The 16,341-nt window shown below is 53.6% G+C and overlaps 1 protein-coding gene across 1 annotated transcript in view; it reads left to right on the forward strand.

Moving 5' to 3' along the window:
- Nucleotides 1-12,023: 12,023 nt before the first annotated feature.
- Nucleotides 12,024-16,341, forward strand: part of DLGAP3 (DLG associated protein 3) — a 40,518-nt gene continuing 36,200 nt past the window's right edge. Inside the window, exons 1-2 of the mRNA XM_045782531.2 lie at nucleotides 12,024-12,115; nucleotides 13,393-14,550. Coding sequence (XP_045638487.2) covers nucleotides 13,444-14,550 — 1,107 coding nt within the window. The 5' untranslated portion in view covers nucleotides 12,024-12,115; nucleotides 13,393-13,443. The remainder of the gene's footprint in view (nucleotides 12,116-13,392; nucleotides 14,551-16,341) is intronic.

Raw genomic sequence — 16,341 nt, forward strand, 5'->3', positions numbered from 1 at the left:
GCTAACTTTGGCTGACCATTCTCCCTTCCTTTTGGATCGTGGCACCACCACCACCACCCATACGCCCACCCCTGACGGCCAGGTTGCAGTGGGCTGTGGTGTACGGGGTCCCTCTGGTTCCATTTGGTCAGTGATACAGGGCCCCTGCCTTAGGTAACAACATCCTGAACAGTGGGAGGGGTGTTAGGAAGTCAGAGCCTCGGAGCATTAGAGACCCTGGGACAGAGGCATGCGGACCCTGAGAGGAGTGCTCAGAGCCTTTGAGCTCAGGCCTGGTCCAGACTTCCCTAGGCCCGATGTGGCGGGAGGCAGGGCAGCCTCCTCAGACAGCATTTTCCCTCCTCTCTTCCTCTCCCTGCTCCATTCTGGGCCCTCCCTCCTGGTGGGGTGGTGCCTTGGCCAAGTACGGGCTCAGGAGTGAGTGGTCCCCCCAGGCTGTGATGTGAATTCAGGTATGTGGGGGCATCTAGGGAAAAGGGACCCGATTTCCAGAGGACAGGCCGGGGGTTTGGGGGTAAGGGAGGAATCGCTCTGAGAATCTCAACTTTGGCCGTTATCCTCTCTCCCAAGAGACTTGGGGACTCGCGCTCGCGTAGCACAGTGAGGGACTGAGGTTAGACCTCAGGCGGGGCCAATCGGCGGCTAGCGGGAAGGGACAGAGACTTGAGGCGCGGGGAAAGCTGGGAGGAGGGCCGGCGGAGAAAGGAAGAAGTGGGAGTGGTGGGTCAGCCCCGCCCCGTGCCGCTCCCCGACCTGGGGAAGGGCCGTTGAGGCCTGAAATCCTCTGAGAGTTCCTCCCCCAGACCTCCAAGCTTGCGCCCGCGTTGCCTCATCCCCCAGAGGCCAGGGCGAGAGCCCCTTGCAGGTTCGAGGTGTCTGGGGGGCTTTCTGCCAATCTCCTCTCCATCTGGACTAGGGGCGGGGGCGCTGCCGCCGCTCCCCTCCCACCTGGGCTCGGAGCTTGGGGGTTGGGCCGAAGCTGCCGCCAGAGCCGCCCACCTGCCCGCGGTGTCATGGCAACGACTCTGCCCACGTGGACGAAGAGGAAAGGGAGAAGAGAGGAGAGGAGGTATCACGACAGACGTGAGGATGGGAGGAGGCTCCTCAGGGTCCTGCGTGCTGGAGCTACCACCCTGCCAGTGGTCCGGTCCTAGCTGCTCTCACCCCAGGGCCCCCAGGGCGGGGTGGGGCTTGAGCGCCAGTCCTGGTCTCAGAGTGCGCATGTCCTTGGGTGTCCTGAGTGATGCTGATGACCTTGGCCTCCTGTGCTGGGGGCCTCCCCGGGCAGCGTCCTGGGGAAGATGGGGCTGTGGCATGTGCAGATCTCTCCTCTCCCCACCCTGCAAGTCGGGGATGGTGCCTGGGGCTGAGGGGATGAGAGCCCGACCTACTTCTCCATTTTCTCACTATTTTTCAAAAGGAAAATGACCCACTTTTCAGCCAATGGGACTGGGGCCTGCTCCCAGGCTTGATTCCCCGAGCCCCCCTGCCCAGGCCTCTGTCCCATCGTCAGCCTATTAGCCACGTGCTGGACCCACTTGCTGAGGGAAGCAGGTGCACCTGTGTGGAGGGCTCCTTCTCCGCCATCTGCACCAGGCTGGGGAGGGGCCTGCTCTGAGTGAGGCAGGGGTGTGCTAGGGCCCTACTGATCCTGCGTGGGCTCCACTTTGGGTGGACCCCATTGGCAGCCACAGTCCCGGGCAGTTTGAGTGTCCTGTCTGCCATCTCCGTACACTCCCGGGGTGCATTCAAGGAAGGGCAGGAAGACTCTGGGGAGGGCTGGAGGAGGACCATTCTGTATTAGTGGATGGTGGTATGCTGTCTTCTCAAGCGTGAACAGGGAGAGCCTATGGCCCTTGAGAACCATGTCTGTCTTTCTGTCTGTCTGCCTGCCTGCTAGAGCTCCTCCCCGAGAACACTCCTAGAGGGTTCTGTCTATGCCTTTCTTCCCAAGCCCCTCCCCCTCTCTAGGATATTGGTTTGGGCCTCAGAGCCCCCTCCCTCCCTCAGCTATATTGGCCTGGGCTGGCTTGGGGGGTGATTAGGGATTTAATTATTTAGTTTCTCCAGCTCAATAGATTAATTCCATCCATCACAGGCAGGCTGAGTCTTCTCCCCCTTTCAGGGCTGCCTGGCCAACCCCAGAGGGAGGGAGCATCATTGCTCACCTGGGCCTAGTGCTGGGTCTGGGAACAATGGATAAAGTTCTTGGTGGGGGAGGATTTGGTGTATGACATTGAGCGGATGTGGGTGCCTGAGCCATGCGGCGTGAACACGTATATTTGTCGTATGGGGACGAACACGTGAATGAACACGTATGGGAGGTTTGTATCTGCAGCTTCTGTGCGTACAGGCGTCGGCGTCCATTGGATTAAAATGCAGATGTGTGTGAACCCTCGTGGGAACAAGTTCGTGTGTATCCGCACATTATGTGACGATGACTGTATATGACAAGTGCCACGTGAGTTGTGTTGGATGATCCGCATGGCTTTGTAATCTGACTTTGGAGGAGCACATATGTTCAACTGTGAATAAGCAGTCTTGGCAACATGTGCCCGTGTGCGAGGGAGGGATGGAGGTTTTCTGAGGCTGCGTGATGAGTCAGGGCACACTGCGGGTCCACTTGGTGGCCTCATCAAACCCCTCTGGTCAGAGAGACATGCTACTTTGGACCTGCTGGGGCTTGGTCTCTCCGTGGATGAGAAGGTTGGGCCTGGACTCGGACCAGATTCCAGTCCCTCTTCCACCACCTCTGTGACCTTGGCAATTCTCTTACTTGTTTAAGCCTCAATTCTTCATCTGTAAGATGGAAGTAAAAATGGGAGCTCCTGCGAAGGGGAGTTTGCGAGGGCGACGTGAGAAAGGGCAGCGAAAGCACTTGACGCCATGGCTTTTTAGTTGTAGGCATTCAAAGAGCTGTACCTCGGATTCCAGAGCTGAAAGGCACCAGGGGTTGCCTGTCTGAAATGTGTTCGGTGCTTGAGTCCATTCTATAGCATCCTCCAAAGCAGCCCTCCAACCTCTACTCACAGACCTCGCTAGGCAGGACACACCCAGTTCTTCTGGAAGCCCACCGCCCCGGAGCAGCTCTGCCTGCGGGGGAGTTCTGCTCCAGCCGCACACAGTCATTTCCTCCCTGCCTTCTTCTGTTTCTCCTCTGCTCCCTGTGCCCCAGCCAGGGATACTCCTTCTTGATGGCTCAATCACGGATCCTGAAATTATTGAGCATCTACTGTATGCCAGGTCTTGTCCATGCTCCGACAGATCAGATGGATCCGGTTTTCAAGGAGCTCACAGTCTGCAAACAAATATTTACCCTACTGTGTTGAAGTATGGGACCCAAGAGGAGGTAGCAAGTGCTGTGTCCTGGGATTGATGGGGGGGGCACTCATAGGTAAGTTTTCTTGGAAGAACACCTCAGAGGTCAAAGCTGGGAGGACAGGCCATCCATATGGAAGGCTCTCCTCTTCCCATGCTGTCTCCCCCTGTGGTCCTAGCTCCTGCTAAGCCCAGAAATCCAGAGAAGAGAGCAGAGGCTAAGATAACCTGGAGGCTGGGACAGGATCAGGCAGAGCTGAGGCGTGTTGAGGTGTTACCCCTTGAACCTCAGAGTCTGCCAACCAACCAGCCTCCATGGGGCCCTGTGTGTGACTCCCCTGCAGGAGAGACCCAGAGGAGGAGCCAGGCCCTGATTCAGGCAGCCCCTGTTTAAGCTCACAGTTTGCTTATGGGACAGTGGGCTAACCCGGGAGGCAGACTTAAACTCTGGACTTCATCAGACAGCTGGGCCAGAGGGTAGGAAAGGCCATGGGCCTGGCCTGGCTGAGAAGCTGCTGCCCAGTGGACCCTTGCCATGGGCTGGGATCCTACCTGTTGTTCTCTGATGGCTCCGGCAGGATGAAGTCTGGAGGCCAGCCCAAATTTCATCAAACACGTACAAAGTACAGAAGGCACTAGGGTGCTTAAGTTGGGAGAAGCCAGCATATGGAAATATAGGTGTCCATTGCCTTGGCTGGATCAGCTTGTTTTCTCATTGCCACAGCATTAGGAGGAAGGTAGTATCCCTGTTTTACAGAGGAGCAAATTGAGACTCAGATAAACAAGTTTTTCAGGATCATGCAGATAGGTTACAATATAATAGTTGGAGGTAGATGACAGTCTTTCCAATACCCAGGAATAAGGTCACTGGGCTTTTCCTTCCAGATCCCAGCTGGAGAAGACACCAGCATCCCTGGCTGCAGGGATTGGTGGGGCTGCAAATCAAGGGCTTCTGGTTGCCACCATCTTTGGCTGCCATCTTTGGCCACTGTCTTTGGGCATCAGGGCTGTTCTGCTATCTTCAGCATGCTCAAGGTGTGGGGGTCTTCAAAAGGAGCTCAGGCCAGCAACGTCCTGGGTGAATCATGAAACAAATGAGTTTTCAGAGCACGCATTTTTGATCCAAACCCAAGTCAGGCATGGCTACAGCCTCTGCCCAAGGCCATTTGAGAAACCGTCTTAGAGACCCTGCTTCCAGACCTCCCACATATTCGTGGTCCTCCCCTCTGCATTGTTAATAGCGTTGGTGGACATTTTACCTGTATTATCTTAATCTTTGTGACATCACGATGCGAAAGGAACTATTCTTGCTTCCATGTGGAAGTTGAGGAAATTGAACTCAAGAGAGACGAAGGACCTTTCCTTAAGCTCCATGTCTAGCAAGTGGTAGGCCCGGGACATGAACCCAAATAGTTTCACTGAAGACCCGTAGTCTCTCTCACTAGCTGCCCCTGACCAGGGTCCTCTAGGAGTCTGGTCCTGGGAGTCCTGCCTTGCAGCCGTGGGCAGGGATGACTTCCCCAGGAAGGCTTCTGGGGACCTTCAGGAGGGAGAACATGGACATGACAAGGCCGAAGAACCTGAGACTGGGTTCACTTGGCAGAAAGGGAGGAACAGGCCGAAAGCAGTTGGGCCCGCGATTAGGGAGCGTGAGGCAGGGCTGGGGATCAGGTGGAATCGTGCCTCACAGCGCCTTTGGCAGCCCTGGGGAGGGAGGAGGAAGCCTGAACTTTGCTTCTGGGGTCTCTTGGCTCTATGGCCCCAGCTGGGCGAGGAGCTGGGGCCCAGAGAGTCTGAATGAAGAGACCTACTCGGGGCTGGCTGGTAGACCCCAGACCCTGAGATTCCCTCTGCAGAGTCTCATTCTGCTCTGCCGTGTGGGGAGAGTCATTTCCCCCACTCTTTCTTCCTCTTTCCCCCAAACACCTTCCTTGAACTGGGCAAAGGGGCACATCTGGAGAGACCCAGATGCGGCTGGAAAAGAACCGTCTGTATCTGCCCAGTTGAGAGGGGCTAGAGAAGTCTGATGAGCAGGGCTGGGTTTGGAGGCTGGATTTCTAATACCAGATCCTTCTGGGACTCTCTAAAGCATTTAGAGGGAAAGGAGTCAAGGTCCTTTCTGTGGGCTGTTGGGCACAGGAGAAGAGTGGATGAGGGTGGCAATCATTTTCATTGATGCAAATAGATATGTATTTTTTAAAGAGATTTATTTACTTTAGAGAAAGAGAGAGTGTGTGCATGAGTGCGGGGAGGGGCAGAGGGAGAGAGAGCGCCTCCCAGGCAGACTCCCCGCTGAGAAGCCTGACGCAGGGCTTGATCCCAGGACTCTGAGATCAGGACCTGAGCCAAAATCAAGAGTTGGCCACTTAACTGACTAAGCCACCCTGGCGCCCCCACATAGATATTTTTTGAGCACCTATTAATGCCAGGTGTCGTTTGAGACAGAATACTGCAGCACATGAGACAGATGCAGTCTGAGTCTTGCTGGGGCTGATGTTCCACTATTAGGAGACAGACTGTAAACATGTCATAGCTAAAGAAAATAATTTCGAAGAGCAATAAGTGCTATGAAGACAATGAAACAGGGTGACGTAGTGCATACCTGGGGGATGGGGTTCAACCTTAGTTAGTGAGTGGTCAGGGAAGGCCTCTCTGAGCTGAGGCCTGAAAGATGAGGCAGAGGAAGCCATGGGAATATCTAGGGCAGAGTGTTCCAGCAGAGAGAACATCAAGTGCAAAGCCCCCTGAGGTGGGATTTTCAAAGAGATTATAGGTAGTATGTGTTATTCACAGACTGAGCACTGTCCAATGGGTCAGGAGATGGATTTAGACTTGGCTCTGCCTAAATGTCTCGAGTGTTTCGGAGCAGTAAGCCCATTTGCTGTAAAATTCCTACCCTAACCCCCCAGGAAGAGTTGATTAAATAAAGTAATAAAGGTGAATGAAAAAGACCCCGAGCCTCCCTCCTTCTATTCTGTTCCTCCTGACTTCTTCTCCATTTTTCTGGGGCAGTAAGGGTAGGAGGAGGTTTTTCTCTGGGGTCCTCAGGGCTGGGGGCTGGGCACAAGACATGTTGAGTTTTCAGCAACGGGGCTGGTGGTGGGGTTGAGAGAGGCCAGGGGCAAGGGCTCCAGCCCAGCTCCAAGAGATCCTGCCAAAGGCAGCTGGGCCAGGCCAGTGCTGGAATGGTTCAAGGGGGCTGGGGCAGAACTGGATGCAGGAGGAGGCAGGCAGCGGGGGGAGGAACGCCCACCCATGTGCAGAGGAGTGTGGGCTATAGGTCCTCGGTTTTATGTGAAGGCTCCCCAGTAGCTAGCCTTTTTATAGTGGACATACAGCCCCCACCACGTATGCTGCTGTCAGGACAGGGGGTGGTGGAGGACTGGACAGGGAAACTGAGGCAGAGTCCTGGCCATTCTGGTTGACACAACGAAAGGGGATGGGTAGGCAAAGCCTGAAACTTTGGGGTCCCAAGAGTACACGTGGTTCACCCACAGGCATGTAGGAGCCCAGGCCCATAGCAGCAAAATGAGTTCCAGGCCTCACTTGCTGCAAGTTCTGCTGTGTTGGAACTGGTATGCGGATGATCTCACGGGTTCCAGTGTGAGGGGACTAGATAGGGCTGATCCCCAGGAAGAGAGCAACTGTACCCCTTGGCTGCCCTCTGGACCATTGTGTCCAGCTCGTAGCTTTCCCGGACAGCTTCGTGGGGAAGGCATGAATTGGTTAATGTTTGATTTTTGAAATCTTTATCTTTGCTTTGCCCAGGGCATGGCTTTGTGTCAGCCTCTGAGACGTTGGCTTTTGCCAAACACTCCGGATTCCCTGGTGCCTAGGTGTGGACAGTCTTGACTAAGACCTGTTTTTTTTTTCCCAGCAGAATACCTTTGGTCTTATATGGCTGTCCAGGAGAGATTAAGTGACCCACCCAAGAGTCACACTGTAAACCAATGCAGGAAGTTAAAAAAAAAAAGAAAGTACAGCTCCCTAGAGCTCCTTTTATTAAGCATTCACCTTGTGCCGGGTTCAGTTCCAAGGGCTTTATATTCTTTACCTTGTTAACCACGCCATTCTTGTTAATCCCTTCCGATGGCTCTAAAATCATCGCCGTTTTACAGGTGAGAAAATAGGCTAAGAGAGGCACATCGCCTGCCCAAGTACACAGAGCCAGTGAGTGAGTGCAAAGGGATTTGAACCCGGAGAGTCTGACCACAGAGTCTGCACAGAGAACCGCTTTGATCCAGGGAGGCTGTGAGTTGCCTGGGTGTTGAGAAAGGCAAAGCACCTGAGTTGGCTGGGCAGGGCCCTGGGGGAGAGGAGAGGAAAACACTGACTCTATCCTCTGCAGCCCTTTCCCTTCCTCCATGTTCCATTCTTTTTCTGGAAGGTAATTGCTTGGGGCAGTGACAACCTCCTGGCGAATTACACAGCTGGTTTCCCAGTGAGATTTGTAACAACAACCCCGCCAGCCTGGCAGCCCCCAGCAAGTTCCGGGTTAAGAAACTAATTGCTGGATTGTGTAGTTGGTGCTAAATTGGGTAATTTCTTGGTGACGGCATGTGTGCCAGTTCTTGCATTCTCAGATAGATTCGAGCTGCATCAGAGAATTTGTCATACACGGCACCCTCCCAGACCCCTCCACTGCCCACTTCCCAGCTAGCTCAGGCAGTTGCAAAAGTGGCTGCTCTCTGGGCCCAGAGGTTCACCATCTGGGCAGCTCCTGTGCCCTGGGGTGGTAGGTAGATGCCTTGGTGCAGTAAAATGGGGGAAAATAGCACCAGCACCCCGAGTTATCATAGGGCTTCGAGGAGCTTCCTTTATTCGGTACTTATCTGACCTTGGTCTTGGAACAGACTCAGCATCACTGCACAGGGGAAAAGGCTAAACCACACTCTGGTTAGCTCCGGAAGTGTGTGGGTTTGTGCGAGGTTTTATTTGTTTGTTTTTCTTTTCTTCTTTGAACAAATTCACTTTCATTACTGTGTTTACTTCAGAGTGGCGTTTAGTAAGGTTGACTTCTCTGGGCTAGCAGCACAGGTCAGAGGAAAGCTAAAGCATTGGGGCGAGGCCGCAATGGGTTTGACTTAGGGCTTTGCCGCCAGCCCTGTGACCTGGGCCTCTGTCAGCCTCAGTTTCTTTTTCTGTAAAATGGAAGTGGGGGATAGTATCTATCCCTTGGAATAGTTGTGGGAGTTACATAAGATGCCATAAGTGAAAGGCTTACATTCACCCAACAAACACCTGCCATGTGCCAAGCATCGTTCTAGGGGTTGGGTAATGCAGAGCTTCCTGCACTTCCACGGAGCTTACATTCTCATGGGAGAGGCGGGCAGTCTCCAAATCACGCCAATTGAAAATGGTAACAGTATAAGAGCTATACAGGGACCTAGTGCCTTGAGAGCAAACAGCAGGGAGATCTGACCTAGTCAGGGAGGCCAGAGAAAGCTGCCCTGAGGAAGCAAGAACGGGGCTGAGATCTGAAGGGTGTGTAGGAGTTAACAAGGCAGAGGTGGGCGGGCGAAGCTTTCTGGACAGGGGGAGCAGGTCCCTGATGGGAGGGATCATGGGACTGCAAAAAGACTGGCCTGGTTGGAGCAGAGGAAGCAAGGGGGAGCATGTCGTGAGAGGATTGTTGGAAACGTAGAAAGGGCCAGACCCTGCAGGCCTTGGTGGACAGGTTATGGCGTTTTATCTTAAGAACATCAATAAGCCATTGATGAGTTTTAAACAGAGAAGTGACACGATCGGATTTCTGTTTCCAAGTGACCGTTTGGATTGGAAGCAGGGTAGGAAAGGAGGCAGGGAGACCAGTTCGGGGCTTTTGCGGAAGCTCAGGTAGGAGATGATGGGCGGAGTTGATTGGGTTCGTTAGCAGTGCCTCTACTTACAAATACAGGAAATCTGGCCAACAGTGGTCTAAATAAAGAGGAGTTTATTCCTCCTTACCGCATTTAGGCCCAGAGGAAGGCAACTGCTTATGTTGGTTCCAGAGCTCAGTGATTCCAGGACTAGCATTTTTGTGATTCTCTAGGCCTTTCTCTCCTGTTGGCAAGATAGCTGCTTGAGCTCCAGGCACTGTGGTTGTATTCGAGCCTAGAAGAAAGGTGGGGAAGGATGGTACTAGCAGGCTCCACCCTTTTTATCACAAAGGCAAACTATTTCCCAGAGACCATCAAATTTTAAGTCTATATCATTAGCCACAGGTGAATCCTGTGGCCTCCAGTTACATGGGGTGCTGGGAAAGGGGAAAGAAGGTTGAGAGCGAGTTTTAGCTAGTCAGGCAACAATGATTTGGTGGATATGGAAAGGAGCGGGCAGATCTATTTTTAGGAAGCAAAATCCATAGGACTTGGTGATGGACAGAATTATGAGTCCCCTCCTTGCTTGTTTTACCTCCCTATTGATTAGCAAGTAGGAGGGTGGCCGCCAGAGAATGTGATGGTAAAGCAGACTATACGGGAGGGAGACTATATATGTCCATCTACATCAATGAAATCTTTTCTTTAGGAAATCCATAAATTGGGTATCTCCCTCCCTCAGTAATTTGTATTTGATTACAGTTTCGTAGTTGGACATTGGGGATTTTTGAAATCCAAAATAAAGGCTTCACATGAGGGGATTATATTATGTAATCTTTTAGAGTTTATAAAATGGCTTCATATACATTTTATCATTTGATATGAAGATCCTGGGAGATAAATGAGCAGCCATCATTAGGTCACTTGTCTAGTGTCACACACCTTCTGGTTTTAGAACTTGTGCTTTTTCCACTCGACAGTGCTGCCCTATAGGACATGGGTAAGGGAGGCGGGGGGTAGCTTGTCTAGAGAGGAGTAATTACAGGGGTCTGTCTCCCCTGAGACTGGAGCTGGGAGAACGTGGATTGTTGCTAAAGAGGCTGAAGTTCGATAAGATCTTGATGGAAGCTCAGAGGCTTGGCGGCAGCACCTGTGTGGGGCGGGACCGAGGAGTGGGGGGAGCCTGGGAATATCCACATTTGGGAAGCTTCGTGTGAGACTCCAGGTCGAGGTGATCACAACAGAGCAAATGAGATGGTCTGGGCTTCTACCAAAGTGGGCTTTCGTGCTGCGAGTCTCGAACGTGGGTTCCACCTGGGTCAAGAAGAGGAGGACTGTGATGTGGATGAAGGACCAGGCTATCAAAATTTCTTTCCAAAGCAGGGAGATACTTCCAAGAGCTTTTCCAACAACTGCTTGTGAGGCCATTTGGGTCTGAAGTCACCTCTGCTTCCCCAGAGAAGGGAAGTGGAGGAGAAGAATTGTCGTCTAGAGCCAAGCAGTTGATATCTGTGAGGTCACCCCCAGTTCCTTGCAGGCAAGATAACCAACAGCTTCTTCAGGCCAGATCACAGGGTGGGCCAGGGTCTCCGCATGTCTCACCCTCTCCTCTGTGGAAGATTTCCAGGAGACTCCACAATTCTCTTCATTGTCTCACATCCCTCAGGGTCAGGAAGTTCTTCCTGATGTCTGACTGTGTCTCTTCCATTACTATTAATCATGCCTACAGAGCTAGCTCTTCTTCCTGACATCCCTGTATCTAATAATGGCATCATTAGTCTTCCAGTCACGGCTGCTGCAAACTTCAGAGTCGTCTTCCTTCCTGACTCTCTCTCTCCCCCACCTCATCCCAGTATTTGCCAAACCCTAAATGTCTGCTGGAACTCTCACAGCCCACCCCTAAAAACTCCCTATTTGCCCACCTCTTCTGCCTTTGTGCCTCCTGTTTCCTTCTTTGGAAACTCTCTCTCCCTTGCCACTTTGTCTTTGGAACACACAGCCTTCTTGTTCTCCATCCCAAACACATTCTTCTCTGGGAAGTCCTCCTCAATTTCCCTCTATTGGGTCTGGTCTTGTTTTCATCGAACTAGTGTAATGTTTTGCTACCCCTTTCTAGTCCAGTCATTTATTTGTCTACTTGGTGAACATTTATTGAGGACCTGCTCTGGACAAAGCCCTGAGTTAGGTGTTGGAGATTCAGAGATAATTAGGATATGGTTCCTAGCCTGCAGAAGACTACATTCTAGTTGGGGAGACAGAAACTGAAACAGACGATTTCAGTGCAATGTTATGGTTTCTTTCATGGGGGAACCAAGGGTGTTATGAAAGCCCAATAGAGACACATAACCCAGAATAAGAGTACAGAAAGTCTTTGAGGGTAGGTGGGGCTTCATCTGAGTAAGTGTTAGCCAAGGGAAAGAGTTGAGGGGAGTAGATGGAAGGAGATTCTAGGAGGAGGGGATAGCTTGTGCAAAAATACAGGGACCTAAAATAACCCTGTCGTGTAGGATTTTTCCCTTGTTAGACTACAAGCCTCTCGATGACAGAGACCACACTTAGATCACCTCTATACACTTCTCACTCAGTCTCGCTTAAGGTAGCTGGTCAACAGATTTTGTGGAATGGAATTGTATTTGAGGGCAATGAAAAAAAATTTCAGTGGCTCAGCACCACGGACAGATCACACAGACACCTGCAGTTGGAGGTAGTCCAACCTGTAAGCTCATTTGCATGTATTTGCATAATGAAGCCAACTTCATTTCCCTGGGGGTCCAAAGGCTCTGCATCATGGGGGATCCAATCAGTCCTGGCTTGGGGGGTTGGGAAGGGAAACTGTCAAGGCCAGAGACTGGTCCTCTGAGGACTCTGGGACAATCTCTTTCTTCCTTTGCTCACTACCCTTTTCTTTACCATCAGGAGCCAGTGATCCTGAGCCTTCTGAAGTTAGGATTCTGTCTGGTGGTGGAGATCCTGACACCAAGGATGGGAAACCCCGGATGGTGAGTGGTAGGAGTCTGGGAGATGGGGAGTAGATCGAGGTTCTGAAATCAGAATAGCTTGGGTTATTCTGGAAGCAGCCTGAAACAATGGGTATGGAGAGGTGGTGGTGGGGAGGAAGGGAGGCTGGGTCTCGGAGGTGCTGCTGTCTGGAGTCTTTGAGGCTGTCATCCCCTCCTAGTCAGCAGATGGCCCAGGAGCCTGGTCTGGGATGAGGGAGGGCGCCGTCTGCCAGCTCCTCAGTCCCTGTCCCTCCTGCTGACACCCCCTCCTGCTGTAGCTCCTGTCCTGGCAGCTCTGGAGCCCTGACTGGAGGCAGTGCTTGCTGAGAGCTGACCTCTCTGTCCTGCAGCCTTGGCAAGCCTGGGATGGGGGCCAGAGGCACTGGTTCCAACGCCTTCTCTCTATCACCTCCCTGGCCTGCCAGCCTACTGTTCCTGGGAGGAGGAACTCCTGAGTTCCAATCCCAGTGTAGGGTTTAGATGCTGCCTTGGACAGCCAGTGTTCTTCCTCTTTATGGTTTCTCCTCCCTCGGTGACTCCCCTACAGTGGAATGGGGGTGGCCGATGGGGGTAAAAGGCAAAAGGGGAAATTTCCCTGGGGAACACTTGGAACCCAGAAGAGGAAGAGGCAGTCATCTTAGGTTATTCCTTCCTGTCTCAGCCCTGGAGTGGGTGGGTGGGGGGTTGTGGGAGGGAGGAGAATGAGCCTGCAGCCAGATGGAAGGAACGGGGTGTGGAAGGAAAGGGAGGGGGTGGATACGTAGATGCGTAGATGCGGGTCCGGTGTTCTGTTTGGTTCCTGCTGCTGGAGGCTGTGACCCTGAGGCCTGGCCCTTCACAGCAGCGGATATAGGGTAGGGTTGGGGCAGAGATGTGACTCTGGATCAATTTGCCTAAAGCCGGCTTGTTAAACACGAGATCACCTAATGACTGGTTTCTTTGAAGATATATTTTTTTAATGTCTGTTTGGGTATCCTTTTATTTTTGGTAACCTAAGGATTTTTACAAACCCATTTGGCTGAGCACATTCTATCTCGTGAATAAGTGTTTATCAGATTTGCAGCATTTGATGAATGATGGCATTATTTTGTGCCCTTGTGAGTGTCTTTGTCTAGGATGACTGTTTTAAGGCATTTTAAGCTCATTTGGGGATAGTACAATTAATCACAATAAATTGATATGCATTACCTAAAGGGTTACCAGAATACCTAAGAATAGAGTTTTAGGTAAAGTGGCCTGTTGTTCGATCTGAATTCTTTTTCTTCTTATTTTCCCAGGAGGTTCCTGGGGCCTGGCCCCCAACACTATGAAGAACCCTTGCTGAGGCCATGAGGGGTTACCATGGCGACCGCGGTAGCCATCCCCGCCCAGCCCGCTTTGCCGACCAGCAGCATATGGACGTGGGCCCAGCTGCCAGGGCCCCGTACCTGCTGGGCTCCGGGGAGGCCTTCTCCACCGAGCCCCGCTTCTGTGCCCCGAGAGCTGGCCTGGGACACCTTTCTCCTGAAGGGCCCCTGAGCCTGAGTGAGGGGCCATCAGTAGGTCCTGAGGGAGGGCCAGGGGGGGCCGGGGTTGGGGGGGGTAGCAGCACCTTCCCCAGGATGTACCCCGGCCAGGGCCCCTTCGACACCTGTGAAGACTGTGTGGGCCACCCTCAGGGCAAGGGTGCCCCCCGCCTGCCTTCTACTCTCCTGGACCAGTTTGAAAAGCAGTTGCCAGTTCAACAAGATGGCTTCCACACGCTCCCATACCAGCGAGGTCCAGCAGGGGCCGGGCCCGGGCCAGGGCCAGCGTCCGGCACTGCCCCGGAGGCCCGCAGCGAGAGCCCCAGTCGCATCCGGCACCTGGTTCACTCTGTGCAGAAGCTCTTTGCCAAGTCCCACTCTTTGGAGGCCCCAGGGAAGCGGGACTATAATGGGCCCAAGGCTGAGGGAAGAGGTGGCTCTGGAGGAGACAGCTACCCCGGCCTGGGCTCTGGAGGCCCCCACACCTCCCACCACCACCATCACCACCACCACCACCACCACCACCAGTCCAGGCACGGCAAGAGGAGCAAGAGCAAGGACCGCAAGGGGGACGGGCGGCACCAGTCCAAGGCCGCTGGCTGGTGGAGCTCCGATGACAACCTGGACAGCGATAGCGGCTTCCTGGCGGGTGGGCGGCCCGCTGGGGAGCCTGGTGGGCCCTTCTGCCTGGAGGCTCCAGACGGGTCCTACCGGGACTTGAGCTTCAAGGGGCGCTCGGGCGGGTCGGAAGGCCGCTGTCTTGCCTGCACTGGTATGTCCATGTCACTGGATGGACAGTCGGTCAAGCGAAGTGCCTGGCATACCATGATGGTCAGCCAGGGCCGGGATGGATACCCAGGGGCCGGGCCAGGCAAGGGGCTCCTGGGTCCGGAGGCCAAGGCCAAAGCCAGGACTTATCACTATCTGCAGGTGAGGCTTTGGTGGGGGGTGGGCACGGGGTCCTCAACCTTCACTGGTCTGTCATCCAGGGAGCTATCAGAAGGGTTGGGTGGGAGTCAGTTGTCCCTGTGGTGGAGGCCTGGAGGCAGGGAGGTTCCGCCCTGCCTCACTGTGTCACCTTGAGCCCCTTTTGGGATCTCGCTTTCCCCATTTGTACAACGAGGGAGCCCTTCTATTCTGACATTGTGTGTCAGTGCCAGGAAGACTTCCCTTCGACCTGCTGTTTGGACAAGCTGTGCCGGCCTCTGTCTCCTGAGCTCGGAGGCAGAATGAGGTTGAGGGTAGGCAGTGGACAGGACAGTGTGGCACTCTCTGGCTGCAGCTTCCCTTGAGATTGGAGGTCAGCCGTTGGAAAGCAGCTCTCCTGCCCCTAGGCCTTCTCCAGACCTCTTTTCTGCTTAGATCTGGGTGGTCCAGATACTGTTTGAGTAGGAAGGTCAGTTATTTCCAGAATGTGCCTCTGCTGGAGTATGTCATGCTGGGGTGCCTGCAAGTAGGATGCCATGAGGCCAAGGAAGAGCCCTGGGAGCCTGTCCTGTGGGTTTGCCTGGGCTGGGGACACACTGAAGTCCAAGCCCCAGATTCAACACCAGGGCAGGGCTTCTTGGGAGTGGATGGCACAGGTGATAGCTGGCCTGCTGTCCCCAGCCTGTCTCCCCACTTGTACGGTTTCTGCAGGTGAAGCCAGGAGCTCTGACCCCTTCTGCTTATGGTGTCCTTATCCATCCCACACTGTCCCCTCTCCATCTCCTTATTGAGGTGGGGTCAGGGCTCTTTTCACCATCAACCTTCCTCTTCTCTGCCTCAGGCCCCTCTCCTATCCCCCCTGGCTTGCTTTTTTTTTTTTTTTAAGTTTTATTTATTTAAGTAATCTCTGCTCCCAACATGGGGCTCAAACTCACGACTCTAAGATCAAGAGTCACACGCTCTTCTGACTGAGTGCACCAGGCGCCCCCCTGGCTTGCTTTCTTGAGGCCTCCCATAGGTTTAGGAGGAAAAGTCAATACAAGTTCTGGAAAGTCCAGCAGACTTGGAGTTATGCCCCAAACCCACATGCCACACATTTAGTCCACAGCCATTCACTCAGTGAGCATTTCCTGGGGGCCGTGGATGCAAAGATGACGACACAGATGTGGCTTGTGAAGAGCTCACGGGGTCGGTGGGATAGACAAGGAAGCGGGTAGCATAGAGCAGTGAGGCTGTGACAGGAGAGAGCCCCGGGCGCCATGCGAGCACAGAGGAGGCATCTCTCCCACCGGGGGTGGTGGCGGCTGGGGGCTGCTCAGTGCAGCTTCGGGGAAGGAGGACTCCTGAGGTGAATCCCAGTGGAGCTGGAGCTGGAGTTGGTCGAGCGCAGAAGTGGATTAAGGGTCTTCCAGGAAGAGACTACGGCATGTTCAGAGGTACAGAGAATTGACCTTGCATGTGTGTTTTGGGTGTCCCCAGCCTTAGGGCTCTCCTGGGTGGAGAACTTACGAGAGAGCTCAAGAGAAAAAATAGGACCACGTGGAAGCAGGAAGGGCCACGTGGAAGCAGCCAGTAGGGAAGGTGGGAGACTTCTAGGATTCAGGACTTTTGGGTGGCCGCCTCCCCGGGTAGAGAGGTTTTCTAAGCTGGGAATTGAAGGGTCCAGCAGAGAGGGCCGAGGAGGGGACACCACCCCTCCTTCTCCCCCATCTGAGCCCTGGCTGTCCCTGGAGCCTCACTGCCACACCGCTGCTCCCTGCTGCTTCTCCAGGGCTGTCCTGACCTCTCTGGGGG

Source organism: Ursus americanus, chromosome 33, assembly GCF_024610735.1.
Source record: "Ursus americanus isolate L20-20 chromosome 33, mUrsAme1.1.p, whole genome shotgun sequence".
Classification (NCBI taxonomy): Eukaryota; Metazoa; Chordata; class Mammalia; order Carnivora; family Ursidae; genus Ursus; species Ursus americanus.